Here is a 24,289-nt window from a genome sequence, read left to right on the forward strand (position 1 = left end):
GACAGGCCTCTGAGGCAGACCTGGCTGGTCTCTGGCTGCTCCGGTGCCAGGAGAGCCAGTGACCGGGAGGCAGGTGGGTGATGTTGGCTGTGTGTCCATGCAGACTTCCGTAGGAGGCCTGCCTTCCAGGCCAGGGAGCGGGATCTGCACAGGGCTGCAAGCAGGTGCCTCTGTCACCACCTCCAGGGGAGACAGTGGCCCCTGTGTGACCAGGCCTGCTGTCCTGGCCACCAGCCTTCTCAGCAGATCGGAGGCCCTGCCCTGCGCAGGTGGCCTGACTGGCACCCCAGCACCCAGGCTGCCCTGCCCACTCACTCCCGCATTCCTTCCGCGTGAGCTCAGCTGCCACACAGAGGGAGCGAAACCTGGCGGCTGTCCCCGTGTGTCACTGGGAGGGTGTGGGCGGGCTGCCACGGTGATCCCCTCACTTGGCCTGGGCGCCTCCTGGCCCGTTTCCTGCTGTCAGTCAGGATGTTGATGGGCTCAGAGTGAGCTTGGGCAGCGTGTCCTCCTCTGCCCAGGAGGCTGGGGGTGCTGTCCCGGAGCCAGGGTGGCTGTGGTCCTAGGAATGCGGGTGGGTTTGGCACCAGCATCCGCTAGGGCAGCGTCTCACACCTGTGCCCATTGCCACAGCAAGGAACTCGTGCTGTGCTGAAGCTCTGGGCACACGTGCACACCCCAGCACACACACATACACACACACGCACCTCAGGCACCCCTGGCCAGCGGGCTCAGGGACCCAACCTACCCTGCCTGGATTATGGACCTTCTGTCCTTTACCGAACAGACGCACATGGGGGCACCTGGGTGGCTCCGTGGGCGCAGGTCGTGATCCGGGGTCCTGGATGGAGCCCCTGCTCAGTGGGGAGCCTGCTTCTCCCTCCCCCTGCCCCTCCACTGTTTGCTCAGCTCCCTATCTCCGTGTGTGTCTTTCTCATGAATAAGTAAAAATCTTAAAAAAAAATAAAAAACAGAAAAACAAAAACAAAATCCAGACACACACGGAGCCTGTTGCGCTCCCCGGCCCTGAGGTCTGCAGGCAGCCTGCGCCGTGTGCCTGGAGCTCCCACACGCCCTGTGTTCATGCCTGGCTGGTGACCCCCAAACCTGGCTTTCTGCTCCCAATCCTCCCGATGCCTGACCCTGCTTGCTGCCTGGCAACAACGCCCCTGTCCCGGTTCCCAGGTGCTCCCTGGATTTGGTCCACATTCCTGGGGCCCCAGAGCAGCGGCCTGCATCTTGCCTGCCTCCCCGCTGCCCCTCAGCCCCACCTGACCCACGTCCCGGTGCCTGTGGATGGGACCTGAGGGCCTAGGGCCCCGCTTCTCAGATCCCAGGGCAGGTCCAGCAGGGCCCCTGCGTCTGCTGGGCCCTGGCGGCAGTCCCCCGAGCACCTGTGGTTCCCCTCGGGAGATGGCTGGACAACAGCTCTGCTCAGACCCTCCCTCCACTTCCCTTCCAGGCCCGGGAGCAGGGCCTTCCCCACTGCTTCCTGCCTCCTCCCCTGCCGTTCAGCCCCTGGCCTGCGCTGTCCTGCTCCACCCAGTGGCTGGGCCCAGGCTTTGCCTGCTGCTGCCTGCCCCCACCCTGCCCTGCCCCTGGCCCTGCCCTGCCCCCGCCCTGCCCCCCGCCCCACCCCCTTATCCGCCCCCTCCTCCCTGCCCTGGCCCCACCCCCCACCCCCTACCCCCAGCCCTCCCCCCTGTAGGCAGCATGCCCCACTCCCCTGCTCCCCCACCAGGTCCCACAGTCTTGCCCCCTGCCTGGCATGTGGTGTGGATGTGCTTTGCTCTCGGGGTGCCAGCCCCACAGGGATGGGGCATAGGCAGGGTTGCCGCCATGTGTTCCTGTGCTGCGCGGAGCAGGTGCCCTTCCCTCGCCCCCCCATGGGTACGGCTGCCCGTGTTCCCTCTCCTTGCTCCCACGTGGCGTGGGGCCTCAGGCCAGCCCCAGGGCTTAGGAGGGCACAGCTCCCTGTGGCTGAGGTCTCCCGACGCCCCTGGCTGCACCCCAGGGCGGGCAAGGGCAGCTGGAGCCCCTCCCGCTGGCCAAGCGCAAGGAGAGGGGACGGAGGGTGTGACTGGGGGACAGAGGGGCTCTGGAAGGACACGGTCCCCCGCCTCTGTTCCCAGACGGGCGTCAGGGACGGCGGGTTTTCTTTGAAAGTGCGGCGGGGGGCGCGTGTGGCCGGGCCAGCTCTCGACTGTCGGCATCGGCCCTGTTACCCCGTGGAACTCGCGTCGGGAGGTTGTGTGGGCCTGTTTTCACGCCTTTTCATTAAAACATTTGCTTGGCCTTGGCCGCGAACATCTGATTTCATCCGATGAAGAACCGTGGTCCGTGGGCCAGAGGACCCGGGGCTGCGGGATGGTTCATAGTGGGGTGTCTGCGTGTCCGCCGTGCGCCCCTCTGACCAGAGCCGTGTTCGTAATTGGCGTGTTGAGCCAGGACTTGGGTGGGAGGTGGCGCTGAGCCCTGTGTGCGGCCGGAGGGGCTCCCCTCCCCGACTCAGCCCCTCCAGATGGGGTAATGGCACCTCAGCAGCAACACTTCTGGGCGCGATCCTGTGCCAGGCGCTCTGTGCTCGGCGTGCGATCTGCAGAGCCCCGGGCAGCAGGCCGCTCTTGCTCCGTTGCACAAGGTGAAAACTGAGGCTGGGGGGTCTGCCGAGGGTGGGGCTGGGGCCTCGGGGTCTCCACCCTGTGGATTTTCTCCCCTGGGACACTCCCGGGGTCACCGGGCCACCTGGTCACTCACGCCCTTTCTCTTGCTTTCCGCAGACCATCATGGAGCAGTTCAACCCCAGCCTCCGGAACTTCATTGCCATGGGGAAGAACTATGAGAAGGCCCTGGCAGGTAAGGCAGGTCCCGAGCAGTGGCCTGTCAGCGGGTGGATGGCTCAGCAGTGGGAGGAGGTGCTTTGCTCCAGAAGAAAGCCCTTGGCAGAGGGAGGGTGTGGATACCTCCGCGTCTTGCGAGCCTGCCGTCTGCGCCCACGGCTGGGGGGCGGCCACGTCCTTGGCCTCGGCCTGGGGTCTGGGCTCGGTGCTCGTCCACAGCACCTGAAGGCAGCGGGTGGGGATGTCTGCTGCAGAAGCGCCTTGAGGCTGTAGGATTGGGCTTTGGGCTTGGGCGCTGGGGCGGGGGCAGCGCTGCCCGGTCTCGTTCAGGGAAGGGGCGTCAGTGCCAGTTCTCCGCAGCGCGGGCCGCGGGTGTGTATGGACGCTTCCACCCTGGTGGGGGCCGGCTAACCCACACCACGGTCAGGGGCGCCCTGTTCTGGGGGCCTGACTGCTGGTCTCCCCCACCCTTGACTGTGTCTCCAGGGTGGGGGTCAAGCCCCCTGACCTGGGGGGGTGGCATCCTTGTGAAGCAGAGCCCGCACCCCCAGCAGCTGCCCTGGGATGTCCGCGGCCCCAAGGGGGCTTGGTTGGTGGGATTTTGGCCTGGAGGCAGCAGGGAGAGGCCGGAGCTGGGCAGCTCCTGTTCTTTTCTGTCTCTGTGGTCGCCCGGGGGACAGAGCGCCCGGCGGAACCCGTCTGCTCCTGGACGTGGCCTTGCCGGTCTGTACGTGCAGGTGCCTGGCTGCATACCTGCCCACTCGCCATGTCTTAGGGGTGGGGGGCGCCTCTTGTCGTACCCCGCTCTGCCAGGTTGGGCCTCTGCCTGGCCCTGGGGCTCCCCTCTGGGGGAGGCCGCTGCCCACTGACCCTTGTGAAGGAGAGAGCCCGAGGTCACGCACAGAGCAGGCCCAGAGTGTGGGGCGTGCTCCCCTGTTCCTGCTGAGGGTCGATGGCCTTGACCCCTGTGGGCGGGCAGGGTCCCGCGCCGCCCTCTGGTTGTGGGGTGCTCACAGGCGTTCTGCGCCCAGCCAGGCTCTCTGAAGCCACCCCCCCCCACCCGGTGCCGCAGCCCTGAGCGCAGGTACGCTGCCCGGGAGCCTGCCGGTCCCCAGCAGGGACAGAGGCACGTCTGCTCATCGACACAGGTTCTGTCCGCTGCTGGAGCTGAAACGCAGCCTGTTGCAGGTCACAGGCCGCAGTGGGGGCCTCTGCCTGCCGGGGGTTGCGGGCTGGCTTGGCCTCGGGTCCGCTGCCCCAGACGCCCCGTGTGCCAAGCTGGAGGAGGGCAACGCAGGAGGGCGAGGTGCCGGCCTCGGCGGGGCAGGACCGGGCTCATCTCTTCTGACAAGGCGGGTTTTCCCCGTGCGCTCGGAGCCGTGCACGTGGCTGACGGGGATTGCCTCTGTGGAGCCGCCGTCGGGGACTCTGCTCGCCCTCAGCTGGCCACCTCCTGGGGTGTCACTTCACTCCCAGTCGGTCCTGGTCAAGACCACGCCACCCGCTCCCCTTCAACGTGAGGCCAAGTTTCCCTCCAGGGCTTCCTGCCCCCACCCCCGGTTCCCCGAGGCTCCCAGGGGCACTGGTGGAAAGTTAGCGGCTCCTCCACCCCGTGTTCCCGGACCACCCAGTGGCAGAGGTCAGGCGGCCACGCCACCACCGGCCCCTCCGCTCCACTCAGCATCCCCGTGGCCACACTCGGCTGCCCTTTGATCAGCATTGAGGAGCCCACCCCTCTGGGCAGCCGTCCGGGCGCCGAGCGCGCTCCTGGCTGTTGCTTCTGTGGAAGCCGCTGCATAGCCTGTGATGCGGGGCCCGGTGAGACGGCCCGGCCTGGCTCTGGAGGCAGAGGTGACAGACTCGTTGCCCCGTGCTCCCGGCGGCCTGCAGGGCAGGCGGGTCCCCTCTCCCCAGGTCTCCAGGCACGCGGCCATGCGGCCACGGTCGCTGTGGGGCAGCCCGCCGCGTGGCTTCCGCTCAGAGACGTGAGGGGCGCCCTCCGTCCGCGGCTTCCGCTCAGAGACGTGAGGGGCGCCCTCCGTCCGCGGCTGGGGTCTCCGTGCCACGGCCTCCTGCCGCCTCCTGCCTGGCGCGGTCCCCCGGGTGAGCTGTCCTCAGCAGGCCCTGCGGCCTGGCCGGATCCGGGCACTGGGGGCGGCACCCGGCATGGGCTCGAGAGGCCCCGGGCCTGAGCGGGCACCACGTTCGTAGGGGAAAGCTGCTGGAAGGACGTCAGCCGGCCCGGGCTGTGCTCAGCACAGGTGGAAGGGCCGCGGAGCGGGCTGTGCCCACGACCACCGTGGCGGTGCTGAGGGCCGCCCTGTCCGTCCCCGGTGGGCACTGACTGTCCCTTCTCTCTTCTCAGGTGTGACCTACGCGGCCAAAGGCTATTTCGATGCCCTCGTGAAGATGGGCGAGCTAGCCAGCGAGAGCCAGGGCTCCAAGGAACTCGGTAAGACCCCTGACGCAGCGGGAACCCCCAGGTGGCCGTCCTGTCAGATGTGCCCGTGCAGGTCTGGGGTCCCGTCCTGTGCCTGGTTCTGATTCCTCTTGGGGTCCGGTCTCTTTGTCAAATCGGCATCTCTGAGGGACCGTGAGCCTCAGAGCTGGCGAGGGCCGTGAGGCACATGCCTGGCTGCAAGTGGGGTGCGCTGGGAGCTTCAGGGGCTGCTGAGAGCACGCCCGCTGGGTCTGTCCCCACCCCCACCCCCACCCCGAGCAGCATGGTGGGGGGCGAGGAGATGGAACCACGAGGCCGGTGTTGGGCGCTGTGTAGCAGCGGGACTGAGGTGACGAGCGTTCCTGGTGTGATAGCGAGGAGGGACCCAGCCCATCACATGGGGCCACCTGGTTTTTTGGAAAAGGATGCACCCGCCTGCATGCCTGTTGCCTGACAAGTGGGGGAAAGGCCCCAGAGCGTAGCGGGCAGAGCCCCTGCGGCGGGTGGTTCTCTCTGTGCTCTCGCTGTTTTACACACTCGTGTCGCTCGTGCCCCAGGCACATGGTGTCCCTCGTGTGTCCTGGTCACGCTGGCAGGTGGTGGTACCAGACTGTCGGCATCGCTGCTGTGGCTCCCGAAGCAGGCCACTGCCCTCCCACGCTGTCCCAAGCCACACGCGGGGCCTGTCAGCTGTGGTGCTTTGTAGGGGCGTCTGGTGCTCCTTGTCAGGGGACGTGGGGCCTGCGCCCGGGCCCGGCGGTCACATGCCCCTGCCGGTGGTGGCCGCCCTAGAGGAACGGCTGTGGCGCCTGGACTGGTGTGAAACACGGCTGCTCTGTTGACAGACACGGCCAAGGAGCCTCCTAGGGCCGGGGGCACCGTGCGGACGGGGTGTGTGGCCAGGGCAGGCCCCACGCGCAGGCTGGCCCTGCCTGCATGGGTGGCGGGCGGCCTCTGTCCGGCGTCTGAAGGGCTGCGCTGCTCCCTGGCTCCCATGTGGCCTCCACGGATACCACGCTGCCCTGCGCCTGGGGGTGCGGAGGGTGCTGAAGGGGAGGTGGCTGTGCGGCCTGGCCGGTGACGGAGGCCCTTGGTCCTGTGGCAGGTGGTGCTTTAGACCAGTGGGCTCTGGGCTCAGAGGCCACACGTGGGCCTGCCTGGGGCTTCTGGGCCCCCTGACGCCCTCGGGGGTGGTGGCCTGTGTGACCTGTGTGCACAGGCTCCTGCCGGAAGAGGGCCCTTCCGGTGTGGGGGGAGTCATGCGCTCCCCTGGCACCAGGCCTGTCTGCTCCCCGCGGCCGCACTCGGCAGGATGGGCGTGCGGCTCCAGGATGGGGAGCGTGGGGCCCGGTACCAGGTAGGAATTTGCTGGGTGTGTGCGCATTCACAGTGGTGGCCGCGAGGTGCCGGGCAACGTCGTCCCGTGTCCTCTCAGCACACGCGCTGGCAGCAAGCGTGGGGCTCCCTGGGTCAGCCAGGTCTCCCGTTGTCTGGCGGCCGCGGCCTTCCTGGACGCCATCGAGGTGGAGCAGTGTGTCCGGAGGCCACAGTGCTGTCAGACTTGGGCTACACGGCAGGGGTTCCTGTGACCTCTTATCAGGTTGGAGAATTTGCTAGAACAGCTCACGGCTCTCAGCAACACTTAATTACGTTGACCAGATTATCCGAGAGGTGCCAGAAGGATACAGATGAACAGGCAGATGGAGGGAACCGTGGGTGGGAGGCCTGAACCCGGGGGCTTCGGTCCCCGCACCCCCAGCCCTGGGCATGTTCCCCTCCCGGCAGGGCCCTGAACCCTGTGGTTCAGGCATTTTCACGGAGGCTTCGCCGCGTGGGAAGGTCAGGGCCTCAGTCACCAGGCCCTCTGGCCCCAGGGGAAGGGGCACAGCTGACAGTCCAGCGTGTGGCCGTGCGGGGCCTTCCTGGTGGCCAGCCCCATGGCCCACCCGGAGGACGTGAGGATGCACGATGCTCCCGTCGCTCAGGGCCTCCCAGGGGCCTCGGATCCCAACCGTGACTGTGTCTTCTGTGCCAGCTCCCCCTCCGCAGGCTCGTCTCTTCTCAGCTTTACTGACACGTGACTCACGTGCCCTACGACTCACACGGGGGTCAGCTGTGGGGCTGGGGGGCTTCTAGGATATTCATGGGGGGGTGCAACCATCCACCAGCCCCTGCAGCCACTGTCGTCCCCTGGAGATGCTGGCTCCGGGCCACAGTGACCGCCTGGCCGTGGAGTCGGGCTTCTCTGCGCAGGGAGTTAGCGGGTATTCGCCGGCGCGGCGTCGGTGGGGCCGTGTGGTGCGGACTGTGCCCTGCGTGTGGCCTGGCTTCTGCTACCGTCAGAATTGCCGTGACGGTCATCCCTGCCCCCGTGGGGCCAGCGTCCCTCCCGCCGCGGCGCCCGGGCCCTCCCGCCCGATGGAGGCGCCTGCTTGTCCTGCCGGCTGCCGAGCGGCGTCGGGCGGTTTCCAGTGCGGGCCTTTCCACGCTTGCCTCTTCCCCCGAACCGGCGGCACGCGAGCAGCGCCTCACACGCTTGCGTCTCTTCCTCGGCCGAGTGTGCGTTCGCGTCCTCCTCCTCTGCTGGGGTTTTGGTCCCGTGGCCGAGGGTAAGACTCGTGTGTTCTCGATGGAGGTCGTCGGTTACGTGGGCCCCACAGCCGGCGCCCCCAGTCTTGTTCGCCTGTTGTGTCCGGAGCAGGGTTTTTAGAATAAACGTGTTTAATTTCAGTGAAGTCCAGTTGGTTGGTTTTTTTTTCTTGAACTTTACAGTTCGTGGGTTTTTTCGTGAGAGACACAGAGAGAGGCAGAGACACAGGCGGAGAGAGAAGCAGGCTCCCTGCAGGGACCCCGATGTGGGACTCGATCCCGGGACCCCGGGGTCATGCCCTGAGCTGAAGGCAGACGGCCAACCGCTGAGCCACCCGGACATCCCTAGGTCATGGGTTTTTATTAATGTGACTCTGGTTATGGTTTTCACCTGTTTCTTCTTCCTTCGCTTCGTTCCCGAGCACCTCTGCTGATTCAGTCCCAGGGCCCCGGGCACCGTGCTGTTCCTGCGCCGCCGTCCTCCCAGCCGCTCCCCGGGCACCAGGCGTCCCTCTTCTGGGCCCAGACCGTGTGCTCTGGGTCCCGCTTCCCCTGGGTCGGGGGACCGTCCGGTCTGTAGAGGCTTCTTCGGCACGGGGGTGGGAAGGGCCTAGGCCTTGTCTGTGTGTCCGCAGCCGTTTGTCCGCCTGGTGGAAGGTGGGGCTGACTTAGGATGGAGGAGGCTGTGTCTTCCCCGGGGAGGGAGGCACTCCCGGCCCAGCTCTGCTTTCTTCCAAGCAGGTTTTAGTTTAGGGTGTTTTGTTTTTCTCCTCCTGGAAACGTTTGAGATCTTTGTTCTTGGGGGGAGGGCATTGGAGGCCTCCCGGCTCTGGGGGGTGCGGGCCGGGCTGCAGGTCAGAGCATCCCCCAGTCGTGGACGAGGCGTGCGGCCTCCAGGACCCCGGGCGGGGTGGCCAGGGCCTGGTGTTGAAGCTGCGACCCCGAAAGGGGAAGGGAGGGGGCGGGGACACACTGCAAGGTGGGCAGGAACGAGGTGCTCTGGTGACATGGGAACAGCGTGGAGCCGAGGAGCGTGGAGAGGCTGCTGGGGGCCCTGGGAGGTTGGATTTGTGCCCCCCCCCCCGAGCCATTGTCCAGTAGCAGAGCCCACTTGGCACAGTAGAACATTCTGTGAGCAAACCATCGTTTCTCTCTCCTCTCCGTCGGCAGTTGGGTTATTCTGGGTGGGTTTTGCTGCTCTGAACGAGTATGTCCATAGGACCGTGGAGGTGACAGGGGTCACCTCCACGGTGACGTGGCACCTGTGATGTGGCACCAGGGCTGCTGGGGGACCAGCACTCCCTGCTGACCTGCCACCGTCCTCCAGGACAGGAGCGAGGGAGTGGCCTGCGCCCACTGCTGAGGTTTCTGTGAGCCTTGGCAGGCTCCCCTCTGCGTGAGGCTCAGCACACGTGTTCTCCTTGCACGCCCTCGGGCCACGTCTGCGTGGGCAGGACCCCCGCACGCACCCTGACCCCTGTGCCACAGCAGCAGCTACCGGCCGGCTTGGCCAGCCTGGCGTGGGGGCCGGGAGGGACAGGTCAGGCCTCTCGGACACCAAGAGGCACTTGTCTTCCCTTTGTTGTAACTCGGGGCGTCAGAGGTGCCAATGTACCGGGGGCGGATGCTGCCTCCCAGGGGGCGCGCGTCCTGGGCCGGTCACTGTGCGAGGTCTTCCAGGCCCTTCCGAGCGCTTGTCCCCGCTCCTGCCTTGAGGCCCTGGTGGAAATTTCACATTTGGGATCCTTCACTCTTGGCTGAGTTTGCATAGGTTGGGGTTTGGTGGCACATTCTGGCCACTGTCACCAGGGAACCATGTCACTGGGGTTTTGGTGTCACGTCACCCTCTGAGGGGCACTTCTTCCTGGTTCCTTAGTTCCTTGGTCCCATCGGTCCACGGGGAGCGGGGACATCGGTCTGAGCTCCCCTCCCTGCAGGCAAGTCAAGACCCCGGGTGAGGCCCATGTGGATTCCCGCGTGACCCCGTCTTAGGTGCCTGCTGACAGGCTGTTCCGTCGGCCCGTGGCCCCCTGTGCACGTACGTGTGCATGTGCTGTGTTCGGAGGGAACACCTGTCCCCTGACAACAGGTGCAAGCTCCGTGTTATGCTTGGGGACTGATGGGGAAGCCAACGCGCGCCCCTGGGCCCCAGGACGCCGGCTTGTCTCTGGCTGTGGGGTGACACCCGTGTGTGGTCACACCTTCCTGCGGAGCTGACCCCTCTGTCGCTTTGTCCGGTGTTCAGTTTGACTTCCTGCTCGTCTTCCTGTCTGCGGCCCCCGGGGATGGGCTGTTTCTGACCATTTCCTCCCCGCAGGCCTTCCCCCCAGGACCCTCACAGCCTGGGAACGACCTGGCCTGGGGGGGCGAGTGCCCCTGGGGGGCGGCCCAGGAGGAGCCGCCAGGACTTCGTGACCAGAGGTGTTTTGAGAAACTTGACCTCGGAGGGCTCGGTCCACCCTCTGGCTGCTGCATCCCGCGGGGCCTCCGCGAGGCCGGGGATGCCGGTCGGGGCTGGGCAGGCACCTGGGGCAGCGACGCGGCCCCTCCCTGTGGGGCTCCGACCCGCCGGCCGTGAGGACGCTGCCGCCACCCGCTCCCCGCGGAGCCCTGTGCGCCCGAACTGCCAGCACGAGCTCTCAGGTGGCCCGCGGCCCTCCCAGGTGAACCCCCAAGTTGCAGGCCCGAGGCTTCCGCAGTGTGGTTCCCTGGCTCCGCCTGGCCCCGCTGCAGTGGGTGGGCGGCCGTCGCCCCAGCTGCCAGGGGGTGCCCCTCTGCTCCGGGTCGCGGTGGCCTAGTCAGAAGCTCCTTGCGGCCCCTCCCGCTGCCTCCAGCAGCCGCACACGTGACCTCCGCCTGCGGGGCTCCGCTGGGCCACCCCTGAGCGCCAGCACCCCCCCACCGGTGACCCCTGAGTGCACCACCCTCTGCTTCCTGCTCTGTGCACCGTCCATGGCCTTCCGGGCCTGGGCTGGGCCTGACCGGCGGCTCGGGGCGATGAGGGAGGGCGCCCCGGCCGCGTGCGGGTCCCGGGCCCTGGGGGGCGGGGGGCTTCCGCCTGCACCTCCACCCAAGTCCCTTGGACGGTGGACGGGTGGCCCCCCTGCTCTCTGGCCTCTCCCTCGTCCGTCCTGATGACAACCATCAGAAGTGCCGTCAGCCTGCTCCGGGAGCACGGCACTGAGCTGCCGATGTTTCTGGAAGGCCCCAGCGAGGGGCGGGCCAGGCTCTCTTCAGGCTGAAGGGGCTGGTGTTTCCGCAGCTCAGGGGGCGCACCGCCCGAGCACCCGCCTTGCAGGGCCTGAGCCAGGGAGGCCACCCGCATGGCCAGGGCCCCTCCAGGCTCCTGGTGACCTGAGCTCCAGTGCTCGGACATCTCCGTTTGGGGAAAAGCAGACAGGGCGGTGGCGAGAACCCCCGTGCCGTCGCACCTTTGCCGCCGTCCCTGTCCCCGGGAGTCTCTGCCCATACTTCGGGTTTTCTCCGGCCCTGGCCCTGTGCACGCTGCGGGCGGGTGCCCCCAGCTGTGGGGCTCAAGCACCCGTGTCCCCTATCCAGGTGCGGGGGGGCTGGCTTCTGGGCCCTCTGTTCCCGTCACAGCCACTGGAGAATGGGTTGTGGCTCCAGGGCACCGTCCGTGTGTGATGCATGGTGTTTCCCCCAGAGCTGGCTTCTGGGTGGACCCCTGCTCCTGGGGGAGCCCTGCTCCTGGGGTGACCCCTGCTCCTGGGGGGGAGTCCTGCTCCTGGGGGGAGAGCCCTGATCCTGGGAGGAAGCTCTGCTCCTGGAATGACTCCTGCTCCTGGGGGGAAGCCCTGATCCTGGGGTGACCCCTGCTCCTGGCGGGGGGAGCCCTGCTCCTGGGGTGACCCTTGCTCCTGGGGGGGAGCCCTGATCCTGGGGGGAGAGCCCTGATCCTGGGGGGAAGCCCTGCTCCTGGGGTGACCCCTGCTCCTGGGTGGGGGGAGCCCTGCTCCTGGAAGGACCCCTGCTCCTGGGGGAGCCCACCATTGCTCTGGGTCCCTCTGCAGGGGAGGGTGCCGTGGTCTGTGGTGCCCCCGGGGTGCTGTGTACCTGAGTATGTCCCACCCTCTGGACGAGGCCTGCAGCCACAGCCCTGCCTTGTCTCTGCAGGGTGACTGTGTGCAAGGAGCCGGGCTGAGCCCAAGGAGGGCGCAGGAGCGGGGGCCAGGGTCCCGGTGCCCCTGGGTTCCTCTACGTGTGTGAAGTGACTCAGGTGTTTTGTGCTGGAATCACTCAGGCGGAAGAGGATCACGTCGCTTGCTCTTTGGCCTTCCCTGGCTTTGCAGGGCAGACTTCTAGAGGGTTCTAGACTTTTCACGAAGGCGGCACTGCTTGACGAGAAACCGTGGCGGCAGTGAGCAGGGCCCAGCCTCTGCTGGCCTCGGTGTCCCCCGCGTGTGGCTGAGCCGCCCACCGAGCCCGCCCTGTCCCATCCGCGGCTGCTCTGGTTGCCTCATCCGTGTGGACGGCCGCTTTGTTTCTGTTCTCTGCCTTTGAAGAGGCTGCTTGTTTGTGGTCCGGGCGTGTGTGTGCTTGCAGGGCCGCCGTGTGCCCGCAGGGCCGCCGTGTGCCCGCACCCGCGCCGTGAGAGCGGCAGGAGCTCTGTGCTGGGAGCGGCCCTGCCCGATGCTGGTGGGAGGCGCCTGAAACCCTCCGCTCTGGCCCCCAGTCCCGGGTTAGGGGAGGTGCGGCCTGAGCGCGGCCCCGCCTTTGGCGGCTCTCCGCAGGGTCACCGTTCCCACGCCCGCCCAAGGAGAACTCCCTGTGGGGTTTGGGTGCCTCTTCCCGGTCCCGCCCGCAGAGCTGGCTTTGCTCACTCGGGCCTCTCCCTCGGAGGCACAGGTGCCTGTTCCCGCCTGAGGGGCTGGGGGGTGCAGGGGGCCCAGCAGAAGGGCGTGCCCTCGGCGATGCGGCCCCGGGGACCTTGCGACGGTGGCTGGACGGGCTGTGTTGGCAGAGGTGGTTCTGTCGGCCGCCCACCCGCTCCGGCTCCCGTGCTCCCGGAGGCCCGGGGGTGGTCTGGCTGCAGCCCCCCTCCCGTGTCCCTGTCGTGTCTGGCAGGCTGCCCGCACCCGGCCAAGGGCCTCAGGAGTGCCCCTGCCTCCCCTCAGGCCACATGTGACAGCAGTGGGGCGGAAGTGCCACCTGCTATCAGACCCCGACAGGAGCTCTGTTTGGAGGCTTACTCAGATCCTGGTGGTGGGGCCTTCCGTTTCATGTCCCCGGGGGGCCCGACTCAGAGCCCGTGTCCCGCAGGCTGCACATCCGTGGCCAGCCTGGAACAGGGCTCCCTGCCTTGATGTCCCCTCCCCAGCTAATGACACCGAGGTTCCCCCAACAGCACCCGGAGAAGCGGCCGGACCCCAGGGATAAAGACCCTGCTCTCTGGTCTTCCTCGGCCGTAGGGACTTGGGACCCATCGGGGCTCTGCCCGGGCAGCGTTGTGGCTCTGCTGTCCTGCTCCACTTTGTGGATGCTCAAGGGTCCAAGCCAGCCTGGGAGCAGGCGGGCCAGCCTCGCTGTCTTGGGCAGCGTTCCCTCGGCCCCGCTCGGCAGCCCGGGCCTCAGGGCTGAACACAGAAGGGGCCGGGACATGTAGGGGTCCGTTCTCGGGGCCCGGGGGCTCAGATGACCGTCACTCTTGCCAGGGGCCCCCAGTGCCCCAGCGTGGCCCGCCCTGATGGGAGCGTTGGGCGGACTGAGCCTCGGCCAGGAGACCTCGGTAAACGTCGTCTTCTCAGTGATGGCCTCAGTGAGAGCGGGAGAGGTCTTGCAGCGTGTGTTCACGTCCCTTGGCGTCCAGGGGCCTGTGCTGGGACAGCGGTCGGTGGCTGGGTCTCATCCTGAGGACAGGTGGGACCGTAGGGCCTCCTACCTGGATACCGGGGTTCTTGCTTGGAAGGGGCCAAGAGGAGCCCTGAGCCGTAGCCCTGTCCAGAGCCTGTTCCCTGGGGGGCCGTGGGGCTGTGCAGGGTCAGTGACCACCGGCCCCCGGCCTCTGCTCCGACGGGGAGCGGCGACTCCTCCCGTGTCTTGGCCTGCAGCTGAGGCCTTGTGAACCCCGCCCTGCAGCGGCGTGCCCGGGCCAGCCCCGGAGCCCGGGGGCCTAGAGCTCTCCCGCGGCGGCCAGTGACCGTGTCTCCTGACCCCAGCTGTGTCACCCCCGATGTGCGGTGCTGTAGACAGCAGCACCCCGCAGAGGACATCTGAGGAGAAGAGTAGGTCCCTTGTTTTCTCCCTCGGGTGGGAGCTGGTTTCCGCTTGGTGGTGGCCCCAGGGCCGGTGCACGTGCTGCTCGGGGGCCTGGGAGGCAGGTCTGCAGTCTCCCTGGGGTGCCAGCCCCTGGGGGGACACCGGTCCCTGGAGTCCCTGACGCTGGGGGAGGGCGGGCGCGTCAGAGGCAGTGTGACACCCTGACGGTGGCGACCCGGTGTGCTGGTGACCAGCCGTCTCCCAGCGGCCTCTGTCCTGTTTGTGTCTTGGTGAGAAAGCGAGAAGCTGCCCTCGGGGAGCCAACGTCCACTTGGATGGCGAACAAGGGAGCGCGAGGCAGGTTGACGGCTGCCCTCAGCACGGGGGTCCTCGGCGGCACCAGAAGTGCCTCCCAAGGGGGGGCACGGCCTCTCTGCTCCAAGCCGGGGGCTCTGTGGCCTTGGGCCTTGGGCCCCGTCTGCCCACCCCTGAGGAGGCCCGGGTGTCGGGGTTCACTCCTCCAGGTGACTTTGGTCCCTGGTGTCTGCTTTGGGGGGAAAATGCAGGAAAAAATCCTCATCTGTGTTCACACCGTGCATCTCCTGGCAAGTCGCGGCAGGCAGAGTGAAAGACGCGGCTGGCAGGTGGCGAGCCTGCTGGAGCTGAGCCCCGGCGGACGCGGGAGGTGGGGGGCGGGTGCAGGGTGCCGTCCGCACCGCAGGGCCCACGGGGAGAGGGTGACGGCCTGGGCGCTGCCACCAAGGGTTGGCGCCTCCTGGTCCTCCTGCCTCAGCAGGTCCCCTTGAGGCGCCACCCCTGCCACCCTGACCAGATGGCCTGGGGCCCCCGGCCCGTGCCGTGTGCCTGTAGGACTCGCTTGCGGATCGTGGCCAAGCACAGATTTGGCACCGGGAGGCCTGCGGCGGCGGCGATTCTGGATCCGTCCAGACTCCCAGGAGCGGCCGACACCCGGCCAGGCCCTGAGCCCGGAGCAGGTGGCCGTGGCGGGGTCGGCCTCGCCTCTGCCTCTGGCGGGAAGGCCCAGCCAGGCGTCGGGTGCTGGGAGGGGCTCTGCTGAGCCTCCGGAGAGCTGGTGAGGAGCCCTGTCTGCCGTCATCACCATGGCAACACAGCCATCGCCCCCCCCCCTTCCGTTTTTGCCTTTTTTGTGAGCAGAGAGAACCCCCTTCTCCTGGGAGGAGCTGGAGGCTTCGTGGCCGCGGGGAGGGTGGTGCTGGCAGCTGATGGGGGTCCCCGTGGTGCCGTCTGGGCTCCGTGTCCCCTCCCGCGGTCCTGACGGTGCGGCGCCCCCTCAGCCCCTCGCTGTCTGTCCTCCCCGTGAAGCTCTATATTTGTCCCTCGTTTGGGCATATGCTAATTAGCTCTCGGAGGCGCCTTCCGCTCTGGAAGCCACCAGAATAATTGAGCATTATGGATATTTCCTTCAGAAGGCTCCAGAAGGTGGTGTGTGTTCCCAGCCAAGTTTGAGCAGCTGACCCCTTGGCTTGGAGCCCCTTCTGAAGTGACAGAGACCAGAGACTCGAGCTTTCGGGGTCCTCGCTGGCCACTCGTGACCACAGGGATGCCGTGATCTCTGAGGAGCCACAGGGTGGCCCCAGCCAGCTCCAAGACCCCCAGGCTAGAGGTTGAGGCACGAGAGGGAGGTCACATGCCTCCCCTGCAGCCCCGGGCACTGTGGGGCTCTGAGGGCTCCTCCAGCGCGCGGCTTGCCCAGAAGAGGCTGAGACCATCGGCAAGTCCACCTGCCCCGACCCGGCACCGCTCATGCCGCGCTGCGGCCATGACGTCATTGGTCTCAGCTCTGCCTCCCCAGGGCTGGTCTCCAGATGCTCAGCGGCTGTGCCCAGGCGGGGCCAGGGTCCCCGCAGGCCTGCGGCTGCTGCGCTCCCCACCCTGGGATGCTGGGTCCCAGGCCCCCGAGAGGCCAGCCAGCTCACAGGATCTGCCGGCCTGATGGGCAAACGACGCTCCCTTCTCCCGGGGGCTCCTACCCCATGGGCTCCCACCTTGGGGGCTTCCACCTCCCGAGGGCTCCCACCCCAGAGGCTCCTACGCCGTGGGCTCCTACCCTGGGGGCTCCCTGTGCTCCACGCCCTCACCCCATCCCTGGCCCCAGGCTCCCTCAGGTCCCTGCAGCGAGGCCCAGCTCCTCTTGGTCAGAGAGTGCACCTCTGCCATCATATCTCGGGGCCTCCAGGTTCCCGGGGTCCCCCCTGCTTCACACGACCCCCGTGCTTGTCAGTGCCAGGGAGCACAGTCTCCTGGAGGATGGCGTGGACATTCTGCTCCCAGTCCCACTGAGGTCACCCAGCCCCTGCCTTCAAGAATGCTGGTGGTCGAAATAGCCAGGTCTGGGAGGGCTTCGACCTTTGAGGCTCAGCCTGCAGCGGTGGGGCCCCCTGCCTTGGCCGCCTGGTCACATCCAGCCGCCTCTGGGCATGGCTGCCCTCTCACTGGCACACAGTTTAACCCCCAGGAGAGAGGAACCTGGGCCACTTGAGATTGGGGTGGGGGCCTTGGCAGGTGGCACCCGTTGGTGCCCAAACCTGACCATGCCAGCCTCCTGTACCCAGAGGGGATGGCAGGTGTGTGCAGGACCCTTCCCCAACACCGGGGTGTCCAGACTTGACTGTTCCCTGGGTGCAGGCCAGCAGGTAATGGGGTTCAAGTAGAAGGAAGACCCTCAGAGGACATGGGGCCTCCTCGGTGACCCAGGGCCCCCTCCAGGAAGCCCAGTGCTTCCTGGAGCACCCATGTGGTCTGAGAGCGCAGACCTGCCCCAGGGGCCGGCGGGCCAGCTGCTGGTCACATCACTGCCTGCCGTCTGTAGCTGAAGATCTCCTGCGTCCCGCAGCACCGGTTCCACCTGGGTCCGCCCCTCCTGACACCGTGCGTTGTGCGCGGCTCCTCTTGTCCACAGGCCTGTGCGGTTGTAACAGCCGCGAGAAGGACACAGGTGGGCGGGCACAGTGAGGAAGACGCCTGGCGCTTGGAACCCACTCCCAGGCCTGGCTTTGTCACCAGATGAAGGGTGTCGGGTGGGAGGTAAGGGGCCACGCATGGTGCCCACCCATTGATCACGGGTGGGCGGTGGCCCTCCCACAGGCACAGACCTGGCTCCACGGGGACTGAACGTTGCCCCCACTGGGGGCTTTTCCTGCCTTTTGCCTGTTTGCTTGACCGCCTCAGCCGCCATCGTCTTTCTGCTTAAGTGGGGAGGCTGTGCCTGGAGGCGCCGTGGGTGTCGGGCGGTGCCGCGCCCGGATCCCGCGCCCCACTGTCACCGTTGCTAACGGAGGCCAGCATTTGCCTGGCCCTGTCCCTGGGGCAGGGATTGTGTCGTGTGCCTGGCTGGCCCGGTCCCCCGTCAGGAGACGCTTGGTCCTACTGATTCAGTCACACCAGGTACTGACATCCGTGCTTAACCCTTGAGAAAACTAGTGCCTGGGAGCGGCCCTCCTGGGCTTCCCCTGCGGGCCCCTGGCCTGGGAGGCCGTCTCCCCCGGGCAGCCCTCCCTGGTCTGCAGACGGGCCCAGAGCTGCAGCCGAGGGTGGTGCCGGGCCCCTTCTCCCTCCCTGCGCGCCACGTCGGGGCTCAGGCGGCCTGTCCTCGGACACGCACACCGCCTTCCCGAGGCGCCTCCCGAGGGTCAAGACAGAGCTGCCTTCCGACCCGGAGAACACGCGAGTGCTGACTCGGAGGGACCCGTGCACCCCATGTCCACAGCAGCCAAGTCACGGAGGCACCCAAGTGTCCACGGACTGACAAGCAGACAAGGAAGGTGCGACGTCAGATCCTGCCGCTTGCAGCGACGTGGATGGAGCGGGAGGGTGTTACCCGGCACAGTCAGAGAAAGACAAACGCCACATGATTTCACTTAACAGGGGATTTAAGAAGCAAAACAAGTGAGCAAAGGGAAAAAAGAGACAAATCAAGAAACAGACTCTTCGCCACAGAGAACAGAGTGAGGGTGACAGAGCCGCGGGGGCAGGTGCCGGGGATGCGGGAGGGCGCCTGTCGAGGCGGCACCGGGTGACGTCCGGAAGGTGGTCCCTGTGTCCCGCACCTGAGGCTGGTGCTACCCCGTACGGTAACGGAATTAAAAGGAAAGAAAGAAACCGCCCTCCTCGGCCGCCTCCACTGGGGTCCCCACTTCCTCTCCATTTCTGGGCTTAGTCAGGTTTTACAGGCCCCACCCCTGGGCAGCCTGTGAACCTGTCAGTCGGGAGGCGATGCTCAGCCGGCCTTGCAGGGGGCACACCCGGCCGTGGCCTCTGGCAGCTGCTGCAGAGCCGCCTCGTTCCACGCTGGGCTGCTCGCCTGCCCCGTGGGGTCAGCTCAGGCCACGGACCTCCTTCATGGGGGCCATCCCCCGGGCGGGCTCCCCGGGCCTGTGTGGCGCTGGCTAAAACGTGTTCTTTTTTATTTTTATTTTTTTTTAAGATTTTATTTATTTATTCACGAGAGACACAGAGAGAGACGCAGGCAGAGGGAGAAGCAGGCTCCATGCAGGAGCCTGATGCGGGACTCGAGCCCGGGTCTCCAGGATCAGGCCTCGTGCCGAAGGCAGGCACCAAACTGCTGAGCCACCCAGGGATCCCCAAACGTGTTCTTTTGTTAAGCCTCGATGGGGCGTTAACCCAAATCCTGGTGAAATGCCGTCCTCGCTCCTTGGGGACTAGGAGCCAGCCGGGTGGCCCTGGAGGGGTGTCAGGCCGACACAGGTCCCCGCCCCAGCCTGGGGGGGAAGGATGGACCCAAGTCTGCCGCCGGCCTGTGGGCGAGTGAACCCCGTGTCTTTGTCAGTCAGCCGGAGTCCCGCTGCCTTTCAGCTTCCTGTCACTTGAAGATTAGAGGAACACGTCGTATCTTCTGTAAGAAGTAAAAGCAAAAAAAAAAAAAAAAAAACCCACAAAAACCGAGCCTGAATCTTTACGGATTCAGTGCCGTGAAGGCGTGGGAGGGCTCTGTAGGTGCAGACGAAGACCTCGGTGCCTGAGGTGAAGATGCGAGTCCCGCTCCACGCCCGTCCCTGGGAACCGGCCCGCGGGCCTGCATGGGGCTCTCCGGTTCCTGACGCTTGGAGCCACGTTCAGGCCGAGGTGCGGGGTGCCTCGGGGAGAGGAGCGAGAGATGGGCGTGCGGCCGGGGGGAGAAGCTGGCGGCCACCGCGTCCGTGTGCGGGTGCACTGTGGGGCTGTCGGGGAGGGGGGTGTGCGTCCGTGGCCGCCTTTCTTGAGCAGCGCGGGGGTGTCTGCTGTGGCACCAGGCCCTGCTTGGGAGGGCGCGCCGGCGTGCGGGGGCCACGTCCCTGGGCTCGGGCTGCCTCCCAGATGGTTTAGTGGAACGTGTGTGTACGTGCATGTGTATATGTGTACGTGCGTGGGTGTGCGTGTGCATTGTGTATGTGCATGTGCGAGCGTGTGCTTGTGTGTGCATGCATGTGTGTGTGTGCACATCCACCAGAAGCAGGGCGTGAGCAAATACGGCGAGCGCCGAGGACCAGGGGGCCTAGGAGGTGGCGCACGGTGTTTGCTTCACTGTTCCTGTGACCTCCTGAAGTTCAGAAGGTCAGGCTGGGATGAGAACGTGTGCTGTGCTCTCGGCCCCGGGGACAGGGGACTCGAAGCTGTGACTCACGGCCCTGTTACCGCCCAGCAGGTCCCACTGTGTTTACCTGGGGCCTCCGGTGGCAGCCTGTGGGTGTGGCTGTAGAACGGGCCCGCACCTGACCCAGGCTGACCTGCAGGCCCCCCTGGAGCCCCGGGTCACGGCCAACTCCGGGGGACCCACCTAGCGCCTCCAGTTCCCGTGGGAGGAGGGTCTGCACCGGTGCTGGTCTTGGGTTCAGAGAAGCTGCCGACTGGGTCCCCCCGCCGGCCACCCACTCTGCTCGTGGTCTCTCTGCCACTTGGGGACCCCCAGGATCCTGGGGACCCCGAGGCCGGCTCCCCACCAGCTGCCAGCCTCACGGGCTTTCTCGGTCTTCCCAGAGCACACCGGCCAGCCCCGCCGTCCTGGCGGTTCTCCTTCCCGGTTCTGCGCGGCCCCGGAGGGCGCACGGGCCACGGCACCTGACACGGAGCAGGTGCCCGCTGAAAGCCGTGGGGCGTGACCGCAGAGGATGAGACGTGAGCAAGTGCGCAGGCTGTGAGCTGGTCACCTCGACCTGGGGGCAGTTCTCACACTGACACACCAGCCTGTACTTTGTAGAGTCTGTACCTTTAAAACATTGGTACTTGTCCTTTGTTCCAGTTTTCTGGAATACTTTTTTCCCAAAGATCTGAGTTTGGGGAAACAAGCAAAGGTTTTCCTGGTTCTGGGATGTCGGGTGTGGTCCTACGACCCTGCAGGTGTGTAAAGTGGCCGAGTGCTCTGCAGCCCCCTCCCCCATGGCGTCCTTCTGGAGGTTCTGAAAGCCCCCTGGGGTGCGTGGTGCGTGGTGGACCCTCCGGTCACCTCAGAGGACACGGCTGTATGGGAGCAGGCGCCGTCCTTCCCGCTGTCCCATCCTGGCTGGCGTGCCAGGTGAGAGTGGCTCTTCTTTCTGCCTCCCCAGGGCCCTACTGGGAACGTCCAGAACAGTGAAACCCGTACAGACTGGTGGCTCAGAGAGGCGGGAGGGATGGGACTTCATGGGGACAGGTTTGTGGCTGATGGAATGTTCTGGAGTCAAGGATCGTGGTTGCTCGACCCGGTGCATGCAGTCGAGGAAGAGTTGCCTGTCGGGGGGTCCACAGGCCTGGTTCCAGCTCTGTGTCCTTGTTGGGGCATCTGTCCCCCCTGGAAGGCTGCATTATCACTTGTCCCTGTCACCCCAGAGCTGGGCCACCAGCAGCGTCCTCAGCGTCCCCAGCCCACCTTAGCTGCACCCTTTCTACGGGTTGCTCCGGCTGCCAGGTCGGTCCCGACTGTCCCACCGTTGTCCTGTGTTGGGCACATGAGACAAAACCAGTTAATGTCCAGCCACAGGTCCCCCGCACGTTTCACATTTCACTCCAGGAAAGATGAGCGGCACGTCCCGTGTGGCTGTGTGTACACTTGTGTGTCTGCGCGTGTGTGTGTGTGTGTGTGTGTATACGAGGGCGGGTGCACGTGTGTGCGTGCGTATACCGACGTGCGTGAACGCCCCTGCTCCCCCTGCAGAGGGGCGTTGCCGTGCGTACCGAGTTCCGCTCCTTGCCCGAAAGCTGCTTGAGGTTACGGGCAGGACCTGGAATGTGAAAACGGGGAGCGGAGGGGCGTGCGCAGGTGACTCACCGCGGCCCTGCTGCTTGGCTGGTACAGCAAACGCTCGGAGGGCAGGGGAGGACGCGGCCTCTGACTCAGGTGCCTCTGTGCTCTGCACGGGGGCCGGTCCCTCAGGAAGCCGCGGCGCCCACGCGGGCCTCGACTCCTGTCCTTGCTCCCGTGGCCTTTACCCCTTCCCCGCTTGCACATCCTCTCCACGCCTGTGACTCGAGCCTGCGCGGCCCCTCCAGCCTGGCCACCAGGCTCCAGGCTCTGCTGAGTCCGCAGCCCGGGCCGTGGGCACCTGCCGCCTGGCACCCCTCTGTGCACGCCCCCTGGAGCCCTGGCGCCCCGGCGGGCGGTGGGCCGAGTTGGCCGCTCCCCCACCCTGGCCTGTGGAGGGCTGGGTCTGCGCTGCTATTTTAAACCCGGTTCGTCAAGTTTATGAGCCACCTGTGCTCTGAACCCAGGACACAGATTCCCCGGGGCGCGTGCGTCTGCGCTCGGGAGGCGGGGGCAGCCCGCGGCCGCCTCCCCCCTGGGAGGGTGTCCCCCTCGGTGCTGTCTGGGACACGGGGTGGAGTGCCTCGCGGAACCCAGAAACGCGACACGGCCCCTGCTGGCTCTGGCTCTCAGGACCCCTGCTAGCTTGCCCGCGGGCCCCGGAAGGCACAGGCGCCCCGGGACCAGGGAGTGTGGTGCCTGTGGCTCCCTGTTCCTCCAGGGGCCCGTGTTGGGGCCAGCCTCGCCCTGCAGGCGGGGTCCCGGTCCCCGGGGGTCCAGGGCCTGGGCTGCTCGTTCTCCCCCCGCCACCGCCTTGCGTGGTTCGTGAGCATATGGCTTCCTGCAGCTGCTTGTAAAATGCAGTTTAAAAATTGACTGTGTGGGCTGCTTGGTGCAGCCTTGGGGTTGGGGCCTGGAGCCGGTGTGCGCACTGCACCGGCGCACCGACAGCACGGCCGTGGGCCCGGGGGCGGGCCGGGCCTCTGCCGGGGGGGGGGGGGGCTGGGGGGGAGGCTCCGGGGTGCTCCTGAGCAGTCGGCAGAGCCGGGGGTGCAGCGGCCGCAGTTCCTCATGGAGCTTCACGCACCTCTTGGCGTCGGGACCTCCTTTATGAAGGGGTTACTCTGCGGGGTTGTGTTTCTCAGATGTTCTCCCCAAGCTGCTCGTGCACAGAATTTTCAGGAAACATTCGTTTTCTGTTTGATCTTGTTAACTTACGGTTGGGTGGCCGGTGCCCTGGGTGCCGCCCCTGCGGGCAGACCGGCTGGACTGCGTGTGGGCGCTGCCACCCAGGCTGATGCCCCTTGAGGTTGCTGTGGGGGCAGGGGGTGGGCGCATGGGGGCAGGCCCTCCGGTCCAGTCCGGCCCTTCCCCGCACCGGCCAGACCTTGTGCCATGTGGGCCCGCACCCCTCGGCCTCGGTCTAACCGATTCCCAGGTGCCCGCGGGCAGGGAGACTGAGGGTGGGTCCCGGCCGTTGACACAGGAAGACCCGTCACAAACGAGACCACAATGTGTTCCTCATCTCAGAGTAGTGGGTGTTTTGAGAAAGTTCCAGAACACCAGAAGCACAGAGAAGCAGAATCACCCTGGAGCTGCGCCTCTTGGGGCTTAGACTGATTCTGATTCTTAGATTCTGAGCAACCAGAGGCGGGACCCGTGGGTCGGGGTTGGCTGTGTGCGCCGCTCCAGGTATGCGGGACGCATCCCCTGCACACCGCAGGTGGCGGTGCCGAGGGCCAAGGCCGGTACCCGGGTCCCCCTGCAGGTGCTGATGCACCCGAGTGTCTGCGACGGGCCGGACCGCCCTGGCCAGCGCCCCCTCGCGCCTCTTGTCCCACGGGCTTCCCTTCGCCCAGGACTGGGCCCAGGCCCCTCCTTGTCATCCTCCGTCCCATGTCATTCTGGGCCTTGAGTCAGGGTTGGTGGGAGTAGGGTCAGGGCCAGGGCAGGCTCAGCGCCCTGTGGGGCTGGTCAGCCCCCCTGCCCTGCGTGTGGTTGACCGTGGGCCACATGTGGTCAGGGCGCCGACCTGACCCCGACCTGACCACGGGAAGCCACAGCCCCCCTTGCCCTGCCACGCCCTGTGGTGCCACAAGGCCAGGCCAGGGCTTGGACTGGAGCAGGAGTAAGTCCAGGAACCCAGGGCCCCGCAGGTGCTCGCCGTGCTGCCGTCTGTGGCAGTACCGCCGGGTGACCGCACGGTTAGGGGGTTTGTGCACCGGGAGCTCCTGGGGTCCAGCCCTGCCCGTGTCCCTTCCTCGGTTGCCCTCCGCGCGTTGGGCCTGCAGACAGACCCAGCGGGTGCAGCTCTGGTCCGGGGGCCGCGTGTTTGCAGCCCAGCGCCGGGCTTCCCGTGTGCACAGGGCCCAGCCCTGCCCGACGGAGGCTCATGCTCACACGCGCGCTCACCCATACACACACAGGCCCGGTGCCTCCCCTCCGTCCCAGGCCCGCGCGCAGGCTGGCCCCAGGGCAGGCGTGAGGGGCCTGGGCGGGGAGGAGGCCGTGGCAGGACAGCAGGGTCCCAGCTGCCGGGCGGGTGCTGTCGCCCTCAGCAGACATCTGTGGTTTCTCTGAGGCAAAACGGGTTCAGGGGGTGACTCAGCTCCGAAGGCAGAGCCCAGGGCCCCGCAGGGCGGGGTGGAGCCTGCGGGCCTCAGGTCGGGCAGCTCCTGGGCTCAGCGGGGGCTCAGCAGGCCCCGTGGGCGTCAGCAGCTCGTGGAACAGCCAGTGGCTGCGAGTGGCGGGCTGCCCTAGAGCCCAGGGTGCCTCTGGGAGGCAGAGTGGGCCTGGTGCCCCCCGTGTGGCTGGCAGGCAGCGCCCACCCTCCCACCCCCCGCCAGGGTGCCTTCTGGGGGCCAGGGCACCCCTCGTGGCTGCCCCAGGAAGGATCTCTGGGTCACAGGGCCCAGGCGTGAGCTGGGAGGGCTGCTGGTGCCAGCGGCA

At 66.9% G+C, this 24,289-nt stretch overlaps 1 protein-coding gene across 5 annotated transcripts in view; it reads left to right on the forward strand.

Annotated features, from left to right (window-relative positions):
* The window catches only part of BAIAP2 (BAR/IMD domain containing adaptor protein 2), a 58,967-nt gene that overhangs the window by 11,522 nt on the left and 23,156 nt on the right, over positions 1–24,289 (forward strand). For all 5 annotated transcript variants that reach the window (XM_041727254.1, XM_041727252.1, XM_041727255.1 and 2 more), the window contains exons 2-3: positions 2,781–2,856; positions 5,206–5,292. In XM_041727254.1, the coding sequence (XP_041583188.1) occupies positions 2,781–2,856; positions 5,206–5,292 (163 nt within the window). The remainder of the gene's footprint in view (positions 1–2,780; positions 2,857–5,205; positions 5,293–24,289) is intronic.

Source organism: Vulpes lagopus, chromosome 12 (genome assembly GCF_018345385.1).
Source record: "Vulpes lagopus strain Blue_001 chromosome 12, ASM1834538v1, whole genome shotgun sequence".
Lineage (NCBI taxonomy): Eukaryota > Metazoa > Chordata > Mammalia > Carnivora > Canidae > Vulpes > Vulpes lagopus.